At 57.1% G+C, this 25177-nt stretch overlaps 1 protein-coding gene across 8 annotated transcripts; it reads left to right on the forward strand.

Moving 5' to 3' along the window:
* On the forward strand, nucleotides 1-24202 carry SLC19A1 (solute carrier family 19 member 1). 8 transcript variants are annotated; one of them, XM_043873697.1, is made up of 7 exons: nucleotides 1-78; nucleotides 5134-5351; nucleotides 9315-10083; nucleotides 10152-10344; nucleotides 13053-13194; nucleotides 13670-13874; nucleotides 23390-24202. In XM_043873697.1, the coding sequence occupies exons 2-7, from the start codon at nucleotides 5163-5165 to the stop codon at nucleotides 23611-23613; spliced, it is 1722 nt and encodes a 573-aa protein (XP_043729632.1). In that variant the 5' UTR covers nucleotides 1-78; nucleotides 5134-5162; the 3' UTR covers nucleotides 23614-24202. The 8 variants fall into 8 exon arrangements, with proteins under 8 accessions (XP_043729632.1, XP_043729629.1, XP_043729633.1 ...); XM_043873694.1 differs by lacking the exon at nucleotides 1-78 and adding an exon at nucleotides 296-498; XM_043873698.1 differs by lacking the exon at nucleotides 1-78 and adding an exon at nucleotides 606-627.
* Nucleotides 24203-25177: the final 975 nt, after the last annotated feature.

Here is a 25177-nt window from a genome sequence, read left to right on the forward strand (position 1 = left end):
GGGGGGGGGGGCGCCTCTTTCCAGGCCCGGTCCGGAGACCTCCGGCACAGCCGCGATGTGACGGGAGTCCGGCGCTGGGTGGGTAGGCACGAAGGACGCGCGAGCCGCGCGTAGGAGCTCCGGGGTGTGCGGCAGGGGCTGCGGCCGGGGGCTCGGCCAGGGGCGAGGTGGACGCACGGGGAGTAGCCAGCACTGGGCGACTAGGGGCGCGTGACCAGGGGGCGGTGACTGGGTGGGCTGAGTAGGGATTGTGTTCCGAGTCGCCACCGGCCGTGCACGCGGGAGTTCCGAGCCCGCTGGGTTCGGACCCCGGGTGCTACTGTGGCGGGGGGGGGGGGGGGGGGGGCGGTGTCGGAGACCGTGCGACTGGTGTCCCGGCAACGGGTGGCGGGGCGGGGCCAGGTGCCCCCCTCCCCCAGCCTACCGGAAGCGAGCGGCCGCGCGGCATTGTGGGCACTGTGGTCCCCAGCCCCTAGCCCGGAGGCCGCGAGCGCGCAGGTATTGGGGCTGCGCGGTCCGAGAAGGTCGTGGGATTGCTGGCCGGGCTGCAGGGAGCGCGCGGGGGTCACACGCTCCCAGTGCCGGAGTGCGCGCAGGCCAGACTTTGGGGCTCGGGGAGACCTCTAGGTGCAGGCGCTGCGGGTGCTGGGGCGGGGAGGGGGGCGGCGGGGGAACACGAGCCGGGGGCTCCTGGTCCCGGGATGGGGTTGGGCACAGGGCCGCTGGAGATGAGTGCGGGGGCAGTGAGCCCCACGTGCAGCCTCGTCCCACGTGGCAACCCCGGCGCACTCTCCGAGCCTCTGTCACCTTACGCGCGGGCTCCGGGCAAGAAGGGGAGCCGGATTGCACGTCTGGTCTCCAGACAAGCCATTGTCGTTTCCTGCGCTGGGAGTCTGTAGGTGTGAACAACTTCCCCTTGGAGCAGCTCCTGGCGCGGTTGGAGCCGGGCGCTGGAGAATGTCCAGGGCCGTGGGACACTCTGCACCTCTCCGGGAGGCACGCTCTTCCCCCACGTGTGCTGGAGAGCCTCGGGGTGACCGTCACACGTGTGTTCATGGGATTCCTGGCACCTCGGGTGTCAGGGTCGCAGGTCTCAGAAGGCCAGCGGGAATCTGCAAGCAGCTGTCTTCCAGGCCACCCACAGCCTGCAGGTGCCATAGTCCTTGGAGCCCCCTGCTGGGTGCCCCTTCAGGAAGGGAGGCCGGAGGGCCCCCCTCCCCACCAGCCCAGACCGAATCAGCAGAACTGCCTCCCCCTGCAGGTTTGGGAGCCAGGTGCCCAGGCCGCGGGTGGGCAGCCCACCCAGCGGCCTCTGCTGGACTGCAAGAACTCGCGCTGGCAGGATGCTTACTTTCAGAAGGGGCATCTGTGGGTTTAATGACCCCAAGTTACAGCTATCTGTGCTAGGGAAAGATGACCAGCATGTCCAGGGGGTTTTCAACTTGTGGGTTTGATGTCCACAGTAGGGATGGCCAGATGGTTTTCCTTTTTACTCTCTGGAACACAAACTGTCATGTGATCTGGGAGGGCACAAGGCTTTTCTCTGTTCAGTGAGCAGATGGCAGCCTGAGGCAGTGGTGGCTCTCCTGAAGGGCCAGACGAGAGCCATGGTGTTTGATTTGTCTTGGTCTTGGGTCTCCAGCCTTCCCAGGTGCTGGGAGCACAGAACTGGTGGGAGAGGGTGGGAGCACGGGTTGTCAGAAGGAGCCTTCCAGGGTGATGGTCAGGAACTTCTCCTGAAGGTCCTCGTCTTCACTGCGGCCTGCCCAGGTGCCGGGCAGTGCTTCCTTCAGCGGCCTGCCTGCCCCCTTGCCCTGAGCTCGGGCACCTCCCTTGCCCTGGGTGCCGTTTCTGTGGCCGTGAGTACATGATGGGTCCCTCCGACTCGCCTTCCCGGGCCTGAGTGTTTGGAAGAGGACTTTAATCTTAGCCATGGCAATGCCCTCATGTGGGTAGAATAAATTAACAGGGTGGGTAATCCTTGAGGCCCCCAAGGCCGCCAGGAACACACGCAGTGCCTGGCCCCCCAGGGAAAGCCCAGCTCTGCATCCACTCTTTCTTCTGCACCCCTGCCCCAGCCCCACATAAGGGTCCTATGCTCTGGTGTGGCCGCCTGTGCTCCCTGGATGGGCCCAGGCCCTCCCCGTGACCCTGCAGTCCAGCCATGGGCACGTGCGCTGGCTGCCCTCTGCCTGCTTTGGAATCTTTGGGAAGTGTGTGGGGTGGTGCATGGGGGGGGCACGCATTCCAAAATGGGCCCGGCCTCCTGGCCCCTCCAGTGCAAATCAGTGCCATCGCTTATGGCCCCGGGTGGTGGTCTCACTGTGGCCAGGACGCCAACCCCTCGAGCCTAGCACTCTGTCTTCAGTGAGGCCTGTGATAAGTGACAGGTCAGCTTGTCTCGAGGCCTGCTCTCCACAGCTCTGACCTGGATGCCTCTGCAAGGCCTGTTACATGGGGAGTCACCAGAGGTGCTGGCACAGGACAGGCGGGGACTGCGACCCCCCACCCCACCCCCCAAAGTTGGAGAAGGGCCTCATATGAGTGGGAGGGGCAGATTTTTAAGTGACACTCAGGAGAAGGCAATGGCAACCCACTCCAGTGTTCTTGCCTGGAGAATCCCAGGAACGGTGGAGCCTGGTGGGCTGCCATCTATGGGGTCGCACAGACTCGGAGATGACTGAGGTGACTTAGCAGCAGCAGCAGCAGCAGGAGAAAACATAAAGCAGAAATGAAAGTGACTGTTTTTGAAGGGAACCCCACAGGGTCTGGTACCTTCTGAGCTTTCCGGGTCTTCACTGCTGTTTCTGCTCCCCTGGTGTGGGGCGGGGTGGAGGGGGGGCTGGCAGGGCTGGGCTCCAAGGTCCACCGGGCAGTAGACGTTTCTTAGGACAGGCGGCTGCCTTTGTCCGGGTTGGGCGTCTTGGCTCATATCCTTGGAGAGTGGGTCCCTGACACCGGGGCACAGAGAAACACAGAGGCAGCCTGGGTCCCTCCTTCTGGAGTGGTCCGTGGGCCTCCCTGACCTCCCCAGCACCCCAGTCCAGATGAGAAGGCTGCTTTCTTTCTGCCACCCCAGCGGGAAGCAGGCCTGAGGTTTTGCCTATGGCGTCTTGAGCAGAAGGTTGTGCAGAAGCAGGTAGATGGGAGGGAGACCCACCAGCCAGTAGGCCGCAGCCCAGAGGGATGAGCCGCAGGTGACCCTGGGCCCTCCTCATCCTGTGGTCCAGGAGCTGAGGAGCCCAGGCTTCTCTCGCTGGCTGGGGGAGGAAGGTGAGGGACTCCAGCAGCAGCGAGCTCAACCTCCCCAGATTGCAGGGATGGGGTGGGCTGGAGGGGAGCAGCTGGTGGGACACTCCCAGAGGTCCCATGTAAACCCCAGGTGTCTGCAGAGCTGCCCTCGACCCCCTCACCAGGTCCCTGGCCATCACAGGGTGTGGACTCTTGCAGATTGGTGCTGCTGGGGAGGGCAGTGGTCCACCACTGTGACTCTTGGGACCCTCAGGGCTGGGCGCCAGGGTGTCTGAGCGCTGGGGGTTGTGGTGCTGGCCTCAGGTACTGGGGGCGGAGCTGTCATCGGCTCCTGCTGTTTGGGAGTTCCGGGGAGGAGGGGGGAGCGTGTCAGGGAGCAGAGTCCTGCCTGCCCCAGACCTACTGACAGACAGGCTCTCACGCAACTCTCAGAAGCACCGCCTCGGGCTTCAGAAACTGTGGGAGTCCAGGAAGTAGAAATGTAGAAGCCGGTGTGCTCTGGAGTCTGAGAGTTCTGCGCCGAGATTCGGGATTTCGGGGGCACCAGGTAGGGAATCTCTGTCATCTCTGGAGACAACACCTTTCAGAACAGGGGGCCCCTGAGCCCCTGGGGACAGGGAGCGTGGGGGCTCCTGAGCTCTTGAGCCTGTGGGGACTGGGAGCATGGTGGCCTGTGGGTGCCTGCTCCCGGGGAGCCTGGGGACAGACAGTGTGGGAACCTGCTCCTGGGGGCCCCGTGCTTTGTAAGTTTTTGGCTGTTCACCCCATGCTGGGTGCTCAGCTGACTGAGGGTCTCCGTTTTCCTGGCACTCAGTCAGCAGTGGCCCAGGAGTCATGAGTGAGCTTGAGGGGAGTCCTGGAGCTGGAGTGGGGGCCGTATGTGCCTGCCTTAAACAGAGTCTTTCTGCTAGAGCCATTTGGGCTGTGTGCTCTCCAGGAAGCCGCATCTCCCAGGGGCTTCTGGCCCCCCTTCTTGGCTGGTGTTTCACTTAGCTCTTGAGAAGGCTGGGACCAGGTCCTAGGACCCAGTAACCCCCAGGCTGCTGCTGCCTCTCCTTGTAGCCTCATGAATAAACCCACCAACCCTGGCTTCTCCAGGGGGTTACTGCTGTGACACCCCTGCCCCATTTTCTGTGAGTCACGGAAATGAACGAGAGAGGAAGGAGGAACCTGCTCATCAGACCGTAGCTCCCTTGCTGAAAGTGGCCCAGGCTCGCCCCGGGGAGGTGGGAGGTGTCTTACCCTGCCCCCATCACGGACCCCTGTGCTGCACCCGGGTGTGTGCCTGGCCTCCCGGAGGGGCTGTGTGCCCAGCAGGGCCTCTTCCTACCCCATCCTCTTGGCTGTCTTAGGACCGCTCTTCTGCTGTGCCTGGCACATGGACACGCCTGGTGCTGTGACATTGAGACTCCAGACACAGGAGCAGTCATCAGACCTTGTGGTGGGAGGTTCGGCAGAGGGGTCATGTCTGTCTCGGGCCTCTGGGGCAGGGCACAGGGGTCCTGCCTGCCCACCGGCCCACAGCAGGCAGCACTGTGAGCACATGACTGGAGCCTGGGGTTCCTGGGGACCTGGATCTTAAATTGCATTTACTTTCAGTTATTTAGCATTTATGGGCCCCACGTGGTTCCTGCCACCCTACGGAGCTGCAGCCCTGGAGCCCCCAGAGGTGGTGAGAACCCAGCCTGGCTAGGCCTGGCATTGGGATTGTCACAAGCTCCAGGTTGGGGGTGCAGGGCTGGGGCTGGGGGCCCCTCTCCTCCGTGTGATGTGAGTTCTGGTTGAATGACTGGTGTGGTGGGGAGCCCGTCACCACAGAGTTTTGGGGGGAGGCGGCTGCAGTTGTCTATGGAGCCACCCTGACTCTAGCTCCCCCTTCAGGTGCAACGTCCCGTCCATTTCCTGGCAGCATGGCGCTCTCTGGCCCGGAGGTGGAGAAGCAGGCGCCGGAGGAGCCCCAGCCCGGCCGTGAGCAGCAGTCCTGGTGGTGCCTGGTGTCCTTCCTCTGCTTCTACGGCTTCATGGCCCAGATGCGGCCTGGGGAGAGCTTCATCACGCCTTACCTCCTGGGCCCCGACAAGAACTTCACGCAGACACAGGCACGTTGGGGGCGCATGCGAGTGGGATGGGCCGGAGCGTGGGGGCTGCATGGCTGCAGGCGCTGGCAGCCACCAGGTCCCTGTGGGGTGGTGGCAGGTCTGGTGGAGGGGTCATGCCTGCCGTGGGCCTCCGGGGCAGAGCCCACTGCCTGCCCACCCGCTTGTGGAGCCCTTGCTTCCAAGCAGAGGCTGTTTGTGGAGAGGGATTACAGAAGGAATTTGCCTTTTGCTCAGCAACAAGGACAAAGGATCTCGTTGGAACCCAACTAATAAGCTTATACCCCACGGGAGTCTTGTGTAAAAGCAGCAGCAGGCAATGTCCCTGCCGGTTTCTGTCTCCATAAAATAAAGCAAATCAAGAGGACTCAGAGTCTGTTGGTTGATGGAGCACATGGCCAGGGTCTGTTCACCACCCCTCCTCGTCCTCCCTTAGGAACACCTGCCACCCCAGAGCCTGACCCCAACCCCATCTGTCCCTTGCACAGTGACCTTGGCCTCCATACCCCCTGCCGCTGGACCCCACTGGGTCCCACGGGGATTCCCCACTTGATTTCTTCAGGGAGCTCCTGCCTCTCCCTGGTCCAGGGCTTGGTCCCCACCCCTCAGTGACCCCAGGATTAAGCCGTATGGAATTGCCGTGCACACGAGCCTGCCCCCTCAAAGTAGCCCTCTTGGAAACCAGACACACCCATGTGCCCCGGCATCATGCACAGGCTCAAAGCCATGTGTGTGTGAGGGCTCCAACCCCACAGCCAGAGGGGTGACTTCCCAGGTGAGTCTGGGGTGGAGGGCCTTGCCTCCTTCCAACACTGGGTGTAGCACGTCCCTCATTCACTGACTGGCCAGTTCCCCGGACACCACTCTGTTCCACAAAGGCCCATCGTCCACTGCCAAGATGACTTAGGAGTGAGCCCCCGTGGGACGTGCCATTAAAATAACTATAAGGAAAACCTCTGTAGTAAACTCCCACTTGCCTGCCCTCTCAGGTCACAAGTTAGCTCTTAAATAGTAGGTTCAAGAAATTAAGCCTCCCACCAGGCCTTGGATGTGACCCAAGATCGGCAGAGGCCTGTTCGGGGAGAGCCCGGCGGGTCTGTGACCACGGTCACTTCTCCAGCATAGATACAGGCTGATACTGCCCAGCTTGCATTCAGGGCCTCAAACCACCAAGAACCCCCTCCCCCACCTTGCTCCAAGGGTCTCTAAGGTCTCCAGCTTGGTCCGTTCCCCAGGGGAAACGCTGCTGCAGTCGCTTCCACCCTCTGCAGTGCGAGGCTGGGCCCTGACTCCATTTCGTCAGCACCCACCAGGCGCTGTTGAGTTTGTGCCCATCTGATAGACGAAGGGCTTGCTGCCGGGCTTAGATTTCCTTGATTTCTGCTGTGGCGTCTCGTGTTCCTGGCTGTCCCCAAGCCTGGCCTTGCCAGATTCCCCCTCTGCAGGCGTCTGCCTTCCTGTGCCTGGTAGGCTTCTGGTACTGGGGGGCCCGGTGTCTCCTGTCCACCAGCTTCCTCCCCTTCTAGGCTGCAGTTTCACTGTGAACTCAGCCCCATTCTTCCCAGTTTATGCTGAGTGTTGCCTGCACACACATCCCGCCCACCCCCCCCCCCCCCCCCCCAACCCCCTGCCCTTTGGTTCATGACGCACTTCCTGGCGGGTACGAGGTTTGCTTTGCCCCTTGGGCCCTGTGACTCCTCTGCACCTGAGCTGTCCGGGTTGGGTCCTGCAGCCCCCCACCCCACCTCCATGATGACCCCGGCCCAGGACATTTTACACAGTAGTCCTTGCTGGCCCATGGCTGACCCTGCCTGTTACTGGTGTGACAGCCCCTGTCCTGCCCTCGCTCCCTGCGCCCCTCTGGGTGCAGCCAAGTGTAGGCTGTTGACGCCACTCATCTTGGAATTCTGGTCACCTATGGCCTGGCCCTGCCCTGCGCCCCTTGTCCCATGGTCCTCAGAGCCCATGGCATCCTGTCCTTGTCCTGCCTGCCACAGGACCCGGGCTAAGCCTCCTGTTGGCTGCCCTGAGGCCACCTGGATCCTGGTGTGGGCATGGCTTCCTCGTCCTGCCTGCCAGTCTGGATCTAGCCTGTCCACACCGAGGTGCTGGGAACATGGCCCAGCAACACTGGCTGCACCAGGATGAGGCAACTCTCACGCCACCTGCCACAGGGACTCCGTGGGTGCCATGCTCCCCGCAGTTCCCAAATAATGACATGGGTCTGCCCCCCTGGCCTGCGTGCCTGCCCAGCTGGAGAAAGCGGATCAGCAAGTGAGGGGACAAGAAAGAACGGCTGGCCTCCTGTGGTTCTGACCCCATGGCCCCGCAGCTGTGCAAGCCACCTGCCAAGAGGGCTCGACCACTGAGTGGTTGTTTGATGTTCCCGAAATTTTCCATAAACAAGGCTCTGACCCTGTAGCTGGCTCCCATGACTCTGGGACCAGCACTGGTTTTTCAGCGCCCCTGAGAACAGACTTGGACCAAGACTGTCTTGGACTGTCCCGAGGCTCTAGTGCTCAGTATTGGGTGGCTTCCAGCGGGCAGGGGAGCCCTGGAGGCAGTGGGTGTGTGGCCAGCTTGGGGTCCCGAGCACAGACTCAGAAGCAGTGCCCAGGCCTAGCCAGTTAGGCTGCAAGTTCTGGGTGGACAGACACGACGGCTGCAGAAAACCATGGGTGAGCCTCCAGGAAGCAGTGGGCTTAGCTGGGCCCTGCGTGCTGACCTGGGCTCAGCTCTGGGTCCTTGGTGCATCTGTGAAGTGGGCCTTGGTGTTAGTAGGTAGTCAGGCGCATGTCAGGGTTAGCACCCTGAGTCGGGTGGGAACCAAGGGAGGCCAAAGCCTCTGAGAGTCCAACAAGGCCAGAGGCTTACCTGTTGCTGCCCCTGGCTGATCTGAGCCATGTCTAGGCCCTGGGAAGGTCAGTTGGGGTCAGGTGGAACTCCTGGGAGGGTCATTTGGGGTCAGATGAAGCTCCTGGGAAGGTCAGGTGGGGTCATTTGGATTCCTGTAGGAGACTACCTGCTAAACACCCAGCTGGGCCTCGGGAGAGGCTCCGAGCACAGGCTGCCTCCCGTGTGCATCCCCCAGGAAGGCGGGGCGAGGCCAAAGACTTGGATCTCTCAAAAGCTGGGACCTCTTCCTGGGGGGCAGGCCCAGGGTGGCCCTTCCTGGGCAGTGGGAGGACATCTGGCTTGCATCCCAAGGGGGTGTGTGGCTGTGGCCTTGTCCTACGTGCCCAGGACAGAGTGTCCTGCTGGGCCGGCCCTGTCTGAGTGGAGAGGTGAACGGCCAAGGCCATGGACAGCTCTCTTAGTGAAGCTGGGAGTCCTGGCTCCCTTGAAGGCAGCTCCTAGTCCTGCCTGACAGGTGGGGGTGAGGGCCCAGCTTTGCTCTCCTGCGTGGCTGGTGCAAGGGTGGCTGCAGCATCCCCTGTGCCCTGGGACAGAGTGAGACTGGCCACCGAAGGCCTTCCTTGGCTGCTGGCAAGAGTGTAGATTAGTCACAGCTCTGTCTTCTATATCGGTAGATTTAAGGGGAAATCCTATCATGTTGTTATTTCATTAGAGACATGCCTGGATCAACGTGGCTTAGCATGTAGTTGCTGATTATTTTCAGCATACTTACCAGCACTGTGCAGGTGTCAGTAGCTGTTTCCTGAGGAGCACACCCTTGGGGATGGGATCAGAGTGGAACACGTTTGGGGGTCTGGTTGTGCTTCTGTTTTCTCGGAGGCCCTGGACAGCCCTAAAGGGCTGCATGTGTTTGGAGGACAGTACCCGCCACATAGTCCTGGTGGGGTGCTGTGGTAAAGGGGCACAGGAGACGGGGTGACTTGGGGGTGCGTGGGGGCCATGTGGGGCTTGCAGGTGCTGGGCCCAGCCCAGCAGACGTGACGGGCACCCAGAGCAGCAGGGACGGTGCGGTGCTCTGGGGTTGGAGGTCACGCCTGTGCTGTCCCGCAGGTCACCAACGAGATCACGCCGGTGCTGTCCTACTCGAACCTGGCCGTGCTGGTGCCCATCTTCTTGCTGACCGACTACCTCTGCTACAAGCCGGTGCTGCTGCTGCAGGGCCTGAGCTACGTGTCTGTGTGGCTCCTGCTGCTGTTTGGCTCGACGGTGTTGCACATGCAGTTCATGGAGTTCTTCTTCAGCATCACCATGGCTGCCCGCATCGCCTACTCCTCCTACATCTTCTCGCTGGTGCCCCCTGCCCGCTACCAGCAAATGGCCAGCTACTCGCGGGCCTCGGTGCTGCTGGGCGTCTTCACCAGCTCGGTGCTGGGCCAGCTGCTGGTCACCATGGGCAGGGTCCCCTTCTCCACGCTCAACTACATCTCGCTGGCCTTCCTCACCTTCAGCCTAGTGCTGGCGCTCTTCCTGAAGCGCCCCAAGCGCAGCCTCTTCTTCAACCGCGGAGCGCCCGTGCGTGCCGGGGCGGCGCCCTCCGAGCTGGACCAGATGAACCCGGGCCAGGCGCAGGCCGCGGGCGCGAAGCGGGGCTGGCCGCCGGCCGCCTGGCGGGACTCGACGTTCGTTCGCATGCTCGGAGAGCTGGGCCGCGTGGTGCAGCTGCCGCAGCTGCGCCTCTGGTCTCTCTGGTGGGTCTTCAACTCCGCAGGCTACTACCTGATCGTCTACTACGTGCACATCCTGTGGAAAGTGGTCAACCCCACCACGGACACCACCAGGGTCTACAACGGCGGGGCGGACGCCGCCTCCACGCTGCTAGGTACGCCCCGCCCCATGGAGCGGCCACCGTGACGATGGGGATGGCTGTGATGCGCCTTGTCTCCCCAGGTGCCCTCACCTCCTTCGCCGCGGGCTTCGTGAAGATCCGCTGGGTGCTGTGGGCCAGGCTGGTCATCGCGGTGGTGACGCTGCTGCAGGCGGGGCTGGTGTTCCTCATGTACAAGACCGACAACATTTGGTTGTGCTACGTGGCCTTCGTGCTCTTCCGCGGCTCCTACCAGTTCCTGGTACCCATCGCCACGTGAGTCGGGCCGGGGCTGGCAGGTGGCCCGAGAAACTGGAGGGGGGGGTGGTGGGGGAGTGGCTGGAGGGCCATGGATGGTATGTAGCAGAAGGTCTCCTTCCAGAAGGTTCCATGGGGAGCAGCAGGGTATGTACTGCTCATGTGGGAGAGTGAGCCCCAGGTGCCTTTAGCCAGGAGCCCCCATGCCCACAGCATGCCCTGTCTCAGCTGCCAGGACCCTAAGGCAGGGCGAGGAGTCCGGTCTGTGTGGGCGTCCCCTGTGCTCCCACCTTGAGCCTCTGGTGTCCACACAGATTGGACCTCTGTAGTCCTTCCTCCCTGCCTCCCGGCCCTGAGGTCCTGTCATGGGTGACTCTGAGGCCATTCCTGTCCTCTCCCGCTTGTGGGCAGGGAGGCTCACAGCAGTAACTGGGTGACCCAGCAGACCTTCTGCCCAAGGGAGACCTTCCCTGATGCCCTTACGTTCCTCACACCCCTGGTGACGCCCCTGCACCCACCTGGGGATGTCCCAAGAGCTGTCTGCCAACCCACTGTGCCTTCCAGAACCTTCCCCAGCCACGTCCTGCTGGGTCTGGCTCCTGACCCCTCAGTGCACCCTCTGAACTGGACCTCTCACACTGTGTGTTCACCCCAGACACACGTGTCCACACCATGTATGTGACACACAACACATGCTCAACACCTGTACCTGGCAGGTGGCCTGTCACTGTCCCCAGCTGTTTGGCTCCAGCTCCCCTCTGCGCCCCGTCTCCCCTGGGGCATCTCCGTCCCGACTTGGACCATCCACTCCGGTCACACCCATGTGAGAACGTATGCCCCCACCTTGTGTTGAGCTTGGATGGTGTCCTCAGACTCCTGCCCCTCTGCAGCCCGCCCCCCTGCCCACGGCATGGTGGCCTGGCTCCCCTGCACGTCAGACGCATGCCTGCGCTGGTCTGTGGGAGGGAGCCCGGATCAGACCCTGTCCTTTCATTTCCTGGGCCAGTGCTGCCCCGGTGCCCAGACCACACCCTGGTCCTGCTGGCACGGTTTATGCTCCGCCGCCCTCCTGCCCCTGTGGCCGTGTGGCCGTGGCCCCAGGCCTGGCCTCCCACACAAGCGGGACGCTGCATCCTCCTGTCCTGACGCGCTCTCAGCCTGTAAGCGCCCCACCGCTCCTGCCACCGTCAGCATTGTGGAAACTGAGGTGTCTTCCCCTCAGTTCTCTCAGGACACCTGGTGTCTCGTGTGTTAATTGTAAAAGCCATGGGTGCTAGTAGCAGAAAGATCAAATACGATGCAGAAAAGGTCAAACGTGAGACACAAAGGTGAGAAGGAGACAGCAGAACTCCCCAGGCTCCGTGGCTGACATGTGGTGTCAGGCTGCTGGGGTCATCGCTCCCCCCGCCTCATAAGCCTGCGGCTCTGTGTCCAGAGGGCATTGTTTTTGGTCTTCCTGGTGACAAGGCCACCGTCTCCAGTATCTCCCTGAGACGCATAGCTCAGAAGCCTCACCCTCTCACCTACATTTTCCTTCTGAAGTTCTGATAATGGCCTCAGGTGGTTCCGGAAGTGGGCCAGCCAGGTCAGAGTTCATGTGCTTTAGAAAGGGTTTAAGAGATGCTGCAGACAGGGCCAGGCAGGCGTGGGTGGAGGGCGGCTCGTGGGCCAGTGGCCTATCCCTGGTGTCCTGGCCAGTTCACAGCTGACGGCAACCCACGGGCCAGCGGCCCTTCCCTGCTGTCCTGGCCGGTTCACACCCATGGGTTCTTTTCCCGCTGGGATTTCCTATTCCCCGGTCATCTGCAGCCCGTTTATTCTCCCACCTGTGGGTGTGGTGGCAGGGGCCTTTCATGGAGTGTGAAACCGTGTTACCGTTGGCTTTAATCCCACTCATGGAGCTCTGGCAGCATCATCTCCACCAGTCGCACGGGTGGCGTTTTTTTCTGCCTGTACCGGTGGGACCTGGCTGGGCTCCTGTTTCCAGGAGTTAATCTATTGCTCGAGTTACTGTGTGCCTGCCACTCTGGCACTTCATGTATTTCTTGTCGTCCCAGCCCTCCCGCACCCCCAGCAGAAGCTCCCTAGCCTTTGTCATTCTCTGTAAGGCTTCTTTTTTTCACTCATTTTTGTTCACTCATTCTTCAGAACTTGAGAACGTTTCCTGTCTAGTTTCTTTTAAGGCACTTTGGGACTTTTAATTGAAAAGTGTGTTCAAATGTTAATTTCTGTGCAAAGCCCTGGAAGCACTGAGCATATTAATTCCTCTTGCTGCTTTATTTGTTTTATGGGTCTTTTTCTAATTTACTGACTCATTTAACAGCAAAGGACTTTAAATTCGGAATTTTCCTCATGCCCGTCTGTGCCTGTGGTTGTGTTAACACCCTGCTTTCAGGGAGACGGTTTTCTGAGAGCCCTGTAGTGACGACAACTTACTTTGTCCCAGGGTTTCCAGGAGACTTTATCTCCCAGGGCTGCCTTCTGCGCCTGGCTCTGCACTCCCTTTATGGGTCACCAAGGGAGGATGTACAGCTCAGAGCACAGGCCCAGGGCAGTGGGCAGCCCAGGCGCTGCGTAGGTCTCATGGTCTCCCTGCAAGCCCTGCAGCCTCGGTGGACCCGCGGCTGTTCCTGGCTGCCTGAGAGCACTGCCAGCTAGCTGGGTCCTCTGCACCTGTGGGCGTATCTCGCCCCAGTGGTCTGACCTCGGCCCGTTTCCCTGTTAAGTTTTCAGATCGCGGCTTCTCTTTCTCAAGAGCTCCGCGCCCTGGTCTTTGGCATCAACACATTCCTCGCCACCGTTCTCAAGACCATCATCACCCTCATCGTCTCCGACAAGCGAGGCCTGGGCCTCCCGGTCCACTCTCAGGTTAGCTCCACTTTCAGGCTCACTTCCTGGAGGAGGGACGCCTCAGGGTGGGTTGGGGGAGAAGTCCTGGCCAGGCGTCCTGGTGCCCGCCCGGCCAGCAGTGCCACCCCTCCCGGGACCCAGACCATAGACACACTGCAGGCAGGGACATCTCTGGCCAGACTCTCTGGACTGAGTGGAAACAGGGAGGGAAGGGTCAGAGGGCAGGGAGGCCGAGGGCCACAATCTGGCTGCCTGCTGCAAACTTGGGCAGCTCCCTTGCGGGGCTCAGGTTGGGGCTGTGAATGCTGCCCACATTGGGCAGTGCCGTAGGCATGTCCAGTCAAGTCCAGTGAGATCTCTGGGGTCCCCGAGGCCAGCCTGGGTGCCGGTCACTTCTGCAGGAGCTCTCGGGACCCTGGGTACCCCCTACTCTGGCTGAGGTCCCGGGAAGGCTGGAGGCATGGTCCTAAGCATCCCCTGTGCCCTCCCACAGGCCTTCCTGCAATGGGTCCTGCTCATGGGACAGCTCTCTGTGGGGGCAGACGAGAGCGGAGCTCCAGGGTTGACTGACCTTGGTGCCTGTCAGCCCCTTTCCCGACCCCTCCCTCCATCCAGTCCTCTGTCTCCCGAGAAGAACATGAGACCTGGGACACGCTCAGGCTGGACTCCCGGTGCCTCGGCCAGGGCAGGACCTCTGAGTGAGCTGGAACTAGCCAGAGGATGGGCCTGCGGGAGGGTTGTCACCGGGCTTCTCGGTGCAGCCTCCACCTGCTGGGAGCTGGGCCTCCCTGGGGTGTGGCGGCTCCATGGAGAAATCTAGCCCTTTGTCCAAGGGTGCCGAGTCAGCCTTGCACTGGTGACTGCCTTGCCAGAGCTGATCAAGAAGAAGGTTCCGGGCACAAGATACCCTCTTGTTCAGAAACGGGATTTTTGGCTGGGGATCGGGAAGGACATCAGAGCCTGTGGCCCTTTGTGTCCACCCAAGCAGGCAGGTCTCGGCCCTGCTTCCCCAGGAGGGACCCCCAGGCTGAACACTGGGGACTGTGGCTGAGTAAGGTGGCCAAGCTGGACTCAGGTCCACGGGGCGTCTGTGACTGCGCCTACAGCTGGGCGGGAGGGGCAGTCCAGAGGCACCAGACCTCCGTCCAGAGGTGGTGGATTCGGCCCTCTTTCACTGGGACTCTCTGGTGAGGCCTCCCCTCTGGAGCGGCAGCCTCCGCAGGGAGCATCATTGCCTCCCGGCTTGTTTGTGGGCCTTGCTGGCAGCCATCCACCTGGCCTGCAAGGGGCCTCCATACCCAGGGGTGTTCCCATTCCCTGGAGCTCTGGTCGTCCTGGCTCTGGGCGGTGGGGCTTCTCAGGGGCTCCAGGCTGGAGACAGGGCTGGACTTTCCTCCCCTGTCTCAGCCCAGCCCCACCACGTGGTACTTTATGGCCTTGCCAGGTCAAGCTGACATTACATTGATTTTTGTCTGGCTGCTTTAGTTTCCTGGTTAAAAGGGAGCTCTACAGGCTTGCTAGTCATTAGAAATTACGGATCCTGGTGGTGTCCGGCAGGAGAGTCATCCCTGCTCCTCTCGCTTACTGTTTCCACGTGCAGTGCACTGGGGGCCCATCCCTCTGTCATAGGTGGTGAGAGTGGGAGTGGGGAACGAAGCTGGTGGTGGGAACCAGCCCAGAGCATGTGGGGAGCTGGCCTGGGGGGCTGGCTTTTAAGTTAAACAGTATTTCTGGGTCACCACACACTCACACGCAGGGTAACAGGTAATGCAGAGACTCACATACCTAGCCTCCCCACTGGCCACATCCTGCAGCTCTGGGGTGCAGGCACTAGGGGGATGTGGACCCCGCAGTCGAGATGGGAGCATGCCTGCCCACCCCCTGCGGCCACGCTGGGCCCCAACCCCAGCAGCCCCGGTTTGCGCCCATTTCTGTAGTGTTGTCATCTCGAGAGTGCCCTTACGTGGAACCCTGTGAGTCAGGATTGACTTTTAACCACTCGTCCCAGCTCCTAGAGACACTCCCGTCGGGTCCTGTGCTGTTTGGGTTCCCTGGTGACTGGACCCAGGCTCTTACCTGCTTACCGCCAGGAGCCCCAGCTTGGTCCTGCTCTAAACATTGGTATATAGCTTTCTGTGTGAACCTGGAGTTCCGTTTCTCTGGATAAATGCCCTGAAGTGCAGTCACTGAGTCCTGGGGTGGCTGCCAGACTGTTCTGCACCGTTTTTTCCTTCTCACCGGCCATGCCTGAGGAAGCCAGTTTCTCCACATTCTCACCAGCCTTTGATGGGGTCATCGTTTGTTTAGGCATTCTGAATGGTGTGGAGAGCTGATCCCTGTGGTTTTAATTTGCATTTTTTTCCGTGATGGCTATGATGGGCTTCCCTGATGGTTCAGACAGTAAAGAATCTGCCTGTAATGCAGGAGACCTGCGTTCCATCCCAGGGTCAGGAAGATCCTCTGGAGAAGCGAATGGCTACCTACTCCAGTATTCTTGCCTGGAAAATTCCTTGGACTGAGGAGCCTGGCGGCTACAGACCATGGGGTCGCCAAGAGTCCAACAGAACTGAGCACGCACACACTCACTCCCTGATGGTGGTGATGCTTCTCTTCTCATGTGCAGCTGCATCTGTGCATCCTCCTGGGTGAAGGGTTTCTTCCATTTCCTGCCCATTTCCTGGTTGGGGCCTTTGTCTTTTTATTCTTGACTTTGAGCATGTCTGCTTATTCTAGATACCAGTCCTTTGTTGGACATGTGCTTTGCAGGCATCTCCCAGTCCATGGCAGACCATCTCGCCTTCTTAATAGGGCTGTTTGCAGAGTAGAAGTTTTTAATTTTGATGAGGTCTGATTCATTCCTTTGTCCTTTTATGGATCTTAGTTTTGGTATTGCATATAATTCTGGGCTTCCCAGGTGGCACTAGTGGTAAAGAACCCACCTGCCAATGCAGGAGACACAAGAGATATGGGTTCGAATCCTGGGTCGGGAAGATCCCCTGGAGAAGCAAATGGCAATCCACTCCAGTATTCTTGCCTGCAGAACCCCATGGACTGAGGAACCGGGTGGGCTACGTATAGTCCACAGGGCTGCAGAGTCAGACAGGACGGAAGTGGCTTAGCACAGCACACATAATAACTCTGTCTGGTCCTGAGTCCCAAAGATTTTCCCCAGCTTCTTATTAAAGTTTTATAGTTTGACACCTAAGTCTGTGACCTGTTTGGAGTTAACGTTTGTGTAAGGTGTGACATTATGTTGTTCCTTTGTCTGTGGATGTCTAGTCGCTCCAGCACCATTTGTTGAAAGACTGAATTGCTTTCTCACCACTTGTCTGAGCCTGCTTCTGGGTACTCTGTCTGTTCTGTTGGACTGTGTCTCCACGCTTCCTCCACCACCACACTGTCTTGCTTGTGTAGCTTGTGCTTGTACACATAGCTTGTGTAGCTATGTGGTAAGTTTTAAAATTGGGTACACTGATTCCTCCAACTTTGAAATTCTTTTCAGAATTGTTTTAGCCATTAGGCTTTCTTTGCCTTTACCTCTACATTTTAGAGTAATCTTGTCTATATTTACAGAAACTTCTGTTGTGGTTTTGCTAGGAATTGAATTAAGCCTGTTTATCAGTATTGGGAGCATTGACATCTTTTACTCTGCTGAGTCTTCAGCCTGTGAACGTGGTATGTCTCTCCGTTTACTTGGAACTTCTTTGATTTCTTTTTCAGCATTTTGTAGTTTTTGACATGCATGCAACTACTGAAGTGCTGTGCATGTTTTCTTAGATTTATTCCTGGGTATTTCAGTGTTTTGTGCGCAATTGTTATGTGATCATTTTAGTTTCGGTGTCTGCATTAATCTGCAAGGACTGCCAGAACAAAATATCACAGACTGGGCAGTTTGTGCAACAGCCATCTATTCTCTAACAATCTGGAGGCTGGAAGTGTGAGATCAAGGTGTTTGCAGGTTTGGTTCCCCCCGAGGCCCTTCTCCTCACTTGGTCTGTCTTCTGTGTGCACGCCTGGTATCTCTGTCTTGTGTGAGGACAGCAGTCATACTGGATCAGAGTTCTACCCTCATGACCTCATTTAACCTTAATGACCCCTGAAAGGTCTTATCTCAACATAGCAGTCATACTGGGGGTTAGGGCTTCAACAATGAATTTTGAAGGGAGATAGTTCAGTCTATAACAGTGTCCGGGTGTTCATTGCTAGTACAAGAAAGAAAAGAAAGTGAAGTCGCTCAGTTGTGTCCGACTCTTTGTGGCCCCATGGAATGTTGCCTAACAGGCTTCTTCATCTTTCCATGGGTTTTTCCAGGCAAGAGTACTGGAGTGGGTTGCCATTTCCTTCTCCAGGGGATCTGATTGTAGGCAGCCGCTTTTACCGTCTGAGCCACCAGGGAAGTCAGACAGACCTCATTTTATTGTACTTCACTTTACCATGCTTCGAAGATACTTTTTTACAAGTTGAAGATTTGTGGCAACCCTGCATTGTCAGATGGCGGTTGGCATTTTTTAGCAATAAAATATTTTTATTAAGGTATGTACATTGTGTTTTTAGACATAATGCTATTACACACTTAATAGACTATAGTATAGTGTAAACATAATTTTTATATGTACTGGGAAACCAAAAAATTTGTGTGAGTGGCTTTATTGCAATATTTATTGGGGTGTTCTGGAACTGAGCAATATCTGAGGTCTGCCTGTGTAAGAAATACATTGACTTGTGTGTGTTAATCTTGTGTAATCTTGTTGAGGTCACTTATTTGTTCCAGGAGGTCTTTTCTTAAATGTTTTTTATTTACTTTCTTATTGCACTGGCTAGAACTTTTGTTTTAACTGTTTCCTTTGTTTTACTTGCTTTGGATTTATTTTGCTGATCTTTTTCTAGGTTCTTGAGATGGAAGCTTAGATGAATGATTTGAGACTTTTTCTTTTCTAATATTTGCATTTATTACTATACATTCCCCTCTGAGCCTGCTTTAGCTACATCCTACAGATTTTGATATGTTGTATCTTCATTTTCTTTCATTTCTATGTATTTTTGTCTCTTTTCATACTTTCTCTTTGACCTATGATTATTTCAAAATGTTTTGTTTAGTTTCCAAGTGTTTGATTGTTTTCCTATCTTTCTGTTATTGATTTGTATTTTTGATTCTATTCTGTTGTGATCAGAGAACACAATCTGCATTATGTCAAGGTTTGTTTTATGGCCCAGGACATGGTCTGTCTTGTTATATGCTGCATGAACACTTGAAAAGAATGTGAATTCTGCTGTTTGGGGATGGAGTATTCTATAAATACTGATTACATCCTATTGTTAATGGTGGTTATTGGTTTTTTCTGTATCCTTATGGATTTTCTGTCTGGCCTATTGTTGAGAAAGGAATGTTAAAGTTTTCATTTATAACTGTGAATTTGTCTATTTTTTCTTTCAATTCTTTCATGTTTTTACTTCACATTTTTTCAACTACTTGTTGCATACACATGCACAGTGTGTCTTGGTGGATTGAGTCTTTTAACATTATATGATGTCCTTCTCTGCCTGTGGTCATTTTCTTTTCTCCGAAGTCTACTTTACATGACATTCGTATAGCCGTTCTGCTTTCCTTTGGCTTTTTCCCCCCAGTTTTTATTTATTTATTGGCTGTGCCAGGTCTTCATTGTTGTGCAAGCTTTCTCTAGTTGCGGTGCATGGATTTCTCATTGCAATGGCTTCTCTTGGTGCTGAGCACAGGCTCTAGGGCATGTGGGCTTCAGTAGTTACATCACGTGGGCTCAGTAGTTGCAATTCCTGGGCTCTAGAGCACGGGCTCATCCGTGATGGCACACGGGCTTAGTTGCTCCGTGGCATATGGGATCATCCCAGATCAGGGATTGAACTATGTCTCCCGCATTGGCAGGTGGATTTTTTTTTTTACCACTGAGCCACCAGGGAAGCCTCTGTCCTTTTATTTTTAACCTGATTATATTGTTATACTTGAGTTTCTTGTAGATAGCATATGGTTGTCATGTTTTTTAACTCACTCTGCCAATCTCTTTCTTTGATTAGTTTATTTAGACCATTTATATTTAGTGTAATTGTGCTGTCTTAGAACTTACATCTGTCATTTCCTTTTTGTTTTCCTTTTATTCTCTGCCTTTTGTTTCTGTTTTCTTTTCCCCTGCCTTTTCATAAGTCATTTACAGATTCCTCAGAACTTCTTTTTGGGTTATCTGTTGTGTAATTTGAGTGTATCTCTTGTGATAACTTTTTTGATAGTTGCTTTGTGTATTAAATGGCCAGTTGTAGTAAGTATTGAAATCTCACCTCCTTTAAGTCACTTTTCCCTCCACTGTTTATAGTACAAGTGCCTTATTTATTTCCCCTATATATCGTTAGAGCTGCCTAAGAAGGGGTTATAGGTTTTACTTCAGCTAACAAACATTTAGGAAACTGGAGAGAAGAAAAGTCTATTTACCCATAATTTTGATCACTGTTGTTTCTCATTCTTGATGTCACAGGTTTCTTATCATTTACTTTCTGTTTAGAGAACCTTCTTCAGGCGTTCTTTTTGGGCAGGTCTGCTGGTGACAAATTGTTCTCTTAGTTTTTCTTGACCTGAGAGTATCTTGATTTATTTTTCATTTCTGAAGGATGTTTTCAGTGGAATAGGTTTCTGGGTTAAAGTTTTTTTGTTCAGCATGTGAAAAATTTGTCATTTCCTCGTGATCTTCCTGGTTTCTGATGAAAAATCCACTGTTATTCTCATTTTTTCCCCTACAGTGTCATTTTTTTCTGGCTGCTTTCAAGATTTTTCCTTTGTCTTTAGCTTTCAGAAATTTGACTATGATCTGTGTTGGTCTGATTTGGGGTGGGTGTTTTGTTTGGGGTTCCCTCACACTCTTAAGGGGCTTCCAAGGTGGCTCAGTGGTCAAGAAGCTGCCTGCCAATGCAGGAGACAGGAGATGCAAGTGCAATCCCTGTGTTGGGAAGATGCCCTGTAGGGAGAAATGGCAACTCACTCCAGTATTCTTGCCCGGAAAATTCCATGGACAGAGGAGCCTTGTGGGCTGCAGTCTGTGGAGTTGCAAAGAGTTGGACATGACTGAGCAACTGAACGTGATACACATACACCTTCTTAAATATGCAGGTTTATGTCCCTTGCCAGATTTGAGACATTTTCACAGCCATTATTTCCTCAAGTACTTTTTCAGTTCCATCCTTTTTTCTTCTTGTTTTACTTCTATAACAGTGTGTTGTCCCCTAGAGAATGAGGCTCTGCTCTTTTCCCTATCTGTTTTGTTGTTAAGATTTGCCCATTTCTATTGTTACATCTTCCAGTGCACCAGTTCTTTCCTCTGTTCCTGCCATTCTGTTGTCAAGACCATTTGTTAAGTTTTTATATTGGTTACTGTATTTTTCTTCTTTTACTGTAACTTTACTGTAACTTTTCTTCTTTATCTCTTCCATTTCTTTTCTGCAAAGCTTTATCATCTTTGTCATCTTGGTATCAGTCTCTGTTGATTGTATTTCATTCATTTAGAGAACTTTTTCTAAGTTTGCTGAGTGATTTTTTTAAAGTGAAACCTGTACATTTTGGCCATTATGTTATGAGATTCTAGATCTTATTTTTTTTTAAAAATATTTATTTGGCTGCTTTGGGTCTTAGTTGCAGTACTTGGACTTAGTTACTCTGAGGCATGTGAGATCTTAGTGCCTTGACCTGGGATTGAACCTGCGTCCCCTGCATTGCATGGTGGATTCTTAACCACTGGACCACCAGGGAAGTCACTCTGGATCTTATTTAATCCTCTGTTTTAGCTGGCTTTTCCTGACAGCACTCTCGCAGAGGACTAGGAGCTTGTACCTCTTTATAGCCAGGTGGGGTGGGTGTCCAGACTCCCCACTCAGCCTTCCTCACACTGAGGGGTGTGTGGGGTCAAGGATAGGAGTGCCCGCTCCCCAAGGTGGCCACGAGTGGTTGAGAGGGGCCTGGGTGCCTCATTACCGCTCCCCCTGTGGTCTCTAGTGATCTTGGTGGGGGCAGAGCATTCTTGACACTGCTGGGTGGGTTGAAAGTCCTGACTCTTCAACGAGTGGGGGACATCGCCTGGTAAGAGCGACAGTCCAGGCTTTCCATGTGGTCTCTGTGGGGGTGAACGTTCCAGCTCCCCACCGGGCCCTGACCAACACCGCCTGACCAGACTGGGGGCATCATAGCCTGGGTCATGAGGGTGGGGTCTGGCTGGAGTAGAGTGGTTCCCATTCTTCAGTGTCCCATCCTGCTGGGCCAGTGGTCCCTCTCCTGATCCTTCGTTCGGAGCAGCTTTTGTTAGTGTTGGTTTTTTTCCCACGTGTTTTGGGATTTCTGGTTTGCTGGCTTCTTTGGTTCCTTTAAGAATACAGGCAGCAGAAAGAAGAAAAAACCAGGGAACACGTTGCCGTGTTGCTCCTCAGACTCCAAGGTCAAGGCTGGTCTGCCTGTCCAGCTTTCAGTCACCTTTGAGTGCTCTCTGTGCAGTGTCCGGGGCTTCGCTCACACTCGGAGAGAAAGAGACAAGACATGCCGGCCCCAGGGTCCTGGACGCGAAGTCTCTGATGGTTCACTTCCTGGTTTTGCTTCTGAAAAAGAGCTTTCCTAGGAGGGCTGAGCATGCTGGTGCCTAAGGGGGTCTCAGGGAGCCCCCCTGGGGGAGTAGAGCTCCGGCGCCTTGGCCCACAGATGAGGGAGACACCCTGAACCCCTGTGCCCGGTGACCTGAGATTCAGGTGGGAGGGTCCTCTGTGCTGGGCCCAGGTTCCTGTGCATCCCTGCTGGGCAGCTTCACGGGTCGCCGGGTTCGGGGTTGCCCAGGCCCCAGGGCCATGGGGGCTGCGCTGGGTGACTGGATGGTCTGTACCCCTCCACCAGGCTCCACCCACACGGGTGTGAAGACTTGGCCCCAGAGCCAAGCACACATTTGCTGTCACACCAAGTGATCAGAATGCCTCAGGCAGGATCCCAGAGGCTCAGAAGTGCAGGCTGTGCTGCTGCTTGGCTGGCCAGTGGAGGCCTGCGCGCCCCGCCCCCCTCCCCAGGCGTTCCCGTGACCTGACCTGTGCCTCTCTGTTCCCCTGTCTGTGAGCCCTGGGTGCCCTCTCCCCCTCCCCCGGGTGCTCCCCTGACCTCACCTGTGCCTCTCTGTTCCCATGTCTGTGAGCCCTGGGTGCCCTCTCACCCTCCCCCAGGTGCTCCCCTGACCTCACCTGTGCCTCTCTGTTCCCATGTCTGTGCCCTGGGTGCCCTCTCCCCCTCCCCCAGGTGCTCCCCTGACCTCACCCGTCCCTCTCTGTTCCCATGTCCCTGTTCCCTGGGTGCCCCTCCGCCTCCCCCAGGTGCTCCCCTGACCTCACCTGTGCCTCTCTGTTCCCATGTCTGTGAGCCCTGGGTGCCCTCTCCCCCTCCCCCGGGTGCTCCCCTGACCTCACCCGTGCCTCTCTGTTCCCATGTCCCTGTTCCCTGGGTGCCCTCTCCCCCTCCCCCGGGTGCTCCCCTGACCTCACCTGTGCCTCTCTGTTCCCATGTCTGTGAGCCCTGGGTGCCCTCTCCCCCTCCCCCAGGTGCTCCCCTGACCTCACCCGTGCCTCTCTGTTCCCATGTCCCTGTTCCCTGGGTGCCCCTCCGCCTCCCCCAGGTGCTCCCCTGACCTCACCCGTCCCTCTCTGTTCCCATGTCCCTGTTCCCTGGGTGCCCCTCCGCCTCCCCCAGGTGCTCCCCTGACCTCACCTGTGCCTCTCTGTTCCCATGTCCCTGTTTCCTGGGTGCCCCTCCCCCTCCCCCCTCAGATGCTTCTGTGACCTCATCGGCACCTCTCTGTTGCTCTTTCTGTGAGCCCTGGGTGCCCCTCCCCTCCTCCAAGTGCTCCCCTGACCTCACCTGCACCTCTCTGTTCCCATGTCCCCGTTCCCTGGGTGCGTCTCCGCCTCCCCCAGGTGCTCCCCTGACCTCACCTGTGCCTCTCTGTTCTCCTGTCTGTGAGCCCTGGGTGCCCTCTCCCCCTCCCCCAGGTGCTCCCCTGACCTCACCTGTGCCTCTCTGTTCCCACGTCCCTGTTTCCTGGGTGCCCCTCCCTCTCCCCCCTCAGATGCTTCTGTGACCTCATCGGCACCTCTCTGTTGCCCTGTTTGTGAGCCCTGGGTGCCCCTCCCCTCCTCCAAGTGCTCCCCTGACCTCACCTGCGCCTCTCTGTTCCAGTTCCTCATCTACTTCGTCTACTTCCTGCTGCTCTTCGCCGCCTACTTCCTTGCCGCCGTGCTGGTGGGCCTGCGCCACTTCGAACAGAGCCGCCACCAGCCCCTGCCGCCTGCCCAGGAGCTGGTGAGTCCCGTGCAAGAGAAGGTCACGCAGGACGGAGCCCCGCTCCCAGCCCCAGAGGATGGTGTGCTTGCCGTGTGAGGCCAAGGTGTGACCTCAGCTGACCTGCTGTCCCGCCCGGGGGACAGTCAGATTCCTGACGCCGCAGGGAGCAAGCCAGGCCTCTACCTCAGAGCTCCCTGTCTTCTCTGTGTCAGCAGCCAGGTCTCTGGCATCATGTCCACATCATCACCTTGTGGCAACTGTGACTGAGGCCCTGGTGGTCTGTCCTTGGGACCCACGGTCCGAGGGCCACTTGCCTCCACGAGGGGTCCTTGACTTGCATTATGGCACCCAGAGCACAGCCCCTCTTGGCCCTGCTTCATGCCCTGGCTGTGACCCCCCAGCCTGCAGGGCACCCTGGCTACTGGGGGCTGGTTTGCTGTCCCTGCCTACACAGGGCCAGTGGTGGGGCCTAGGTACCCACCAGGCCTCCCTGCTTTCTCCTCCTTGGGGGGCAAGTCCCACTTGTTCCAGGGAACCAGCAAAGTGGTCCCAGATGCCAGTCTAGGGGACCCGGCCCCCACGGGATATGCTGGGCTGTGGGGGCGTGTTCCTGGGCCCGTGGCTAAACTGTGACATTTGCAGTTGTCCAGGTGATTGTATTTTCAGTGATGCTCTGTACCTTTTTTAAAAAATGGACATAAGTGCAAATCCTTATCTGGCTTGTTTCTGGGGGAGAAACTGGGCCCTGGGGGAGGGCTGGTTCTGTCCAGTGGAAGCACCTCAGTTCCAGACCTCACCCCAGATCCTCTCCCTCCTTTGCTCAGAGCTGGGTTGATGCTGTCCCTTTCCTGGGGGACAATCGGGAGGGGACTTGCCTGTGCCACTCTGGGCGCTGCCCGGGCGTCTGAGAGGCAGTCGTACACCCTCTGAGATGTGATGCCCAGACACATGATGTGGACACGCAACCCACATGAGGGGGCACCTGATTCCATGTGTCCACCAGGCCAGCGGAGGGACCCAGCCTTGTCCCCAGCCACAGGCAAGGACTGGACCCTGACCTGAGCTGATCCTGGCTCCTGTGGCCTCTGGCCTTCATCCAAGGTCCACAGAAAAGGCTGCTGCTCCAACTTCAGAGGGCTTCCAGCTGACTGCCCCTGGGGTCTCCGAGGTTGGCTTGGGTGAGCGGGGCATCTCGGGGCACCCTGAGGGTTGAAGAAGAGGCTGGACCTGCGGTAAGTCACAGCCACCAGGTCAGTCAGGGTGGGTGGTCCCCTGGTTGGGTCGTGGGAGACGCCACAGCTGCCCCCTGGACCCTGCCAGGAAGAGGCAGCAGCCAGCACCGGTTCCTCCATCCTCGGGGAACCAGCGGGGCTCGAGGGAAGAGGGCTCGCCTCTGCTACTGACCCAGGAGGCAGGGCTCTGCTCCGGGCCCCCATGACCTGCCCCGGACCCCAGGAGCACCCTCCTGGTGTGGCGGGCCCAGTGGCCCGGTCCTCCTGCTCCCCCTGCAGCCTCCCACAGTCGCTGGCCCCCTGCTCGGCCTCTGCCACCCGCACTGCTGAGTGCGTGCCCCTCAGGGGTCAGACACCTGCAGCAGCTGTGGGAGGCTGGGTCAGGAGCCCAGGGCACAGACTCCCTGCATGGCTCTGAGGGGCTTGTGAGGCTGCTGGCTGCCCCCAGGGA

The sequence above is a fragment of the Cervus elaphus genome, chromosome 19 (genome assembly GCF_910594005.1).
Source record: "Cervus elaphus chromosome 19, mCerEla1.1, whole genome shotgun sequence".
In the NCBI taxonomy this organism is placed as follows: domain Eukaryota; kingdom Metazoa; phylum Chordata; class Mammalia; order Artiodactyla; family Cervidae; genus Cervus; species Cervus elaphus.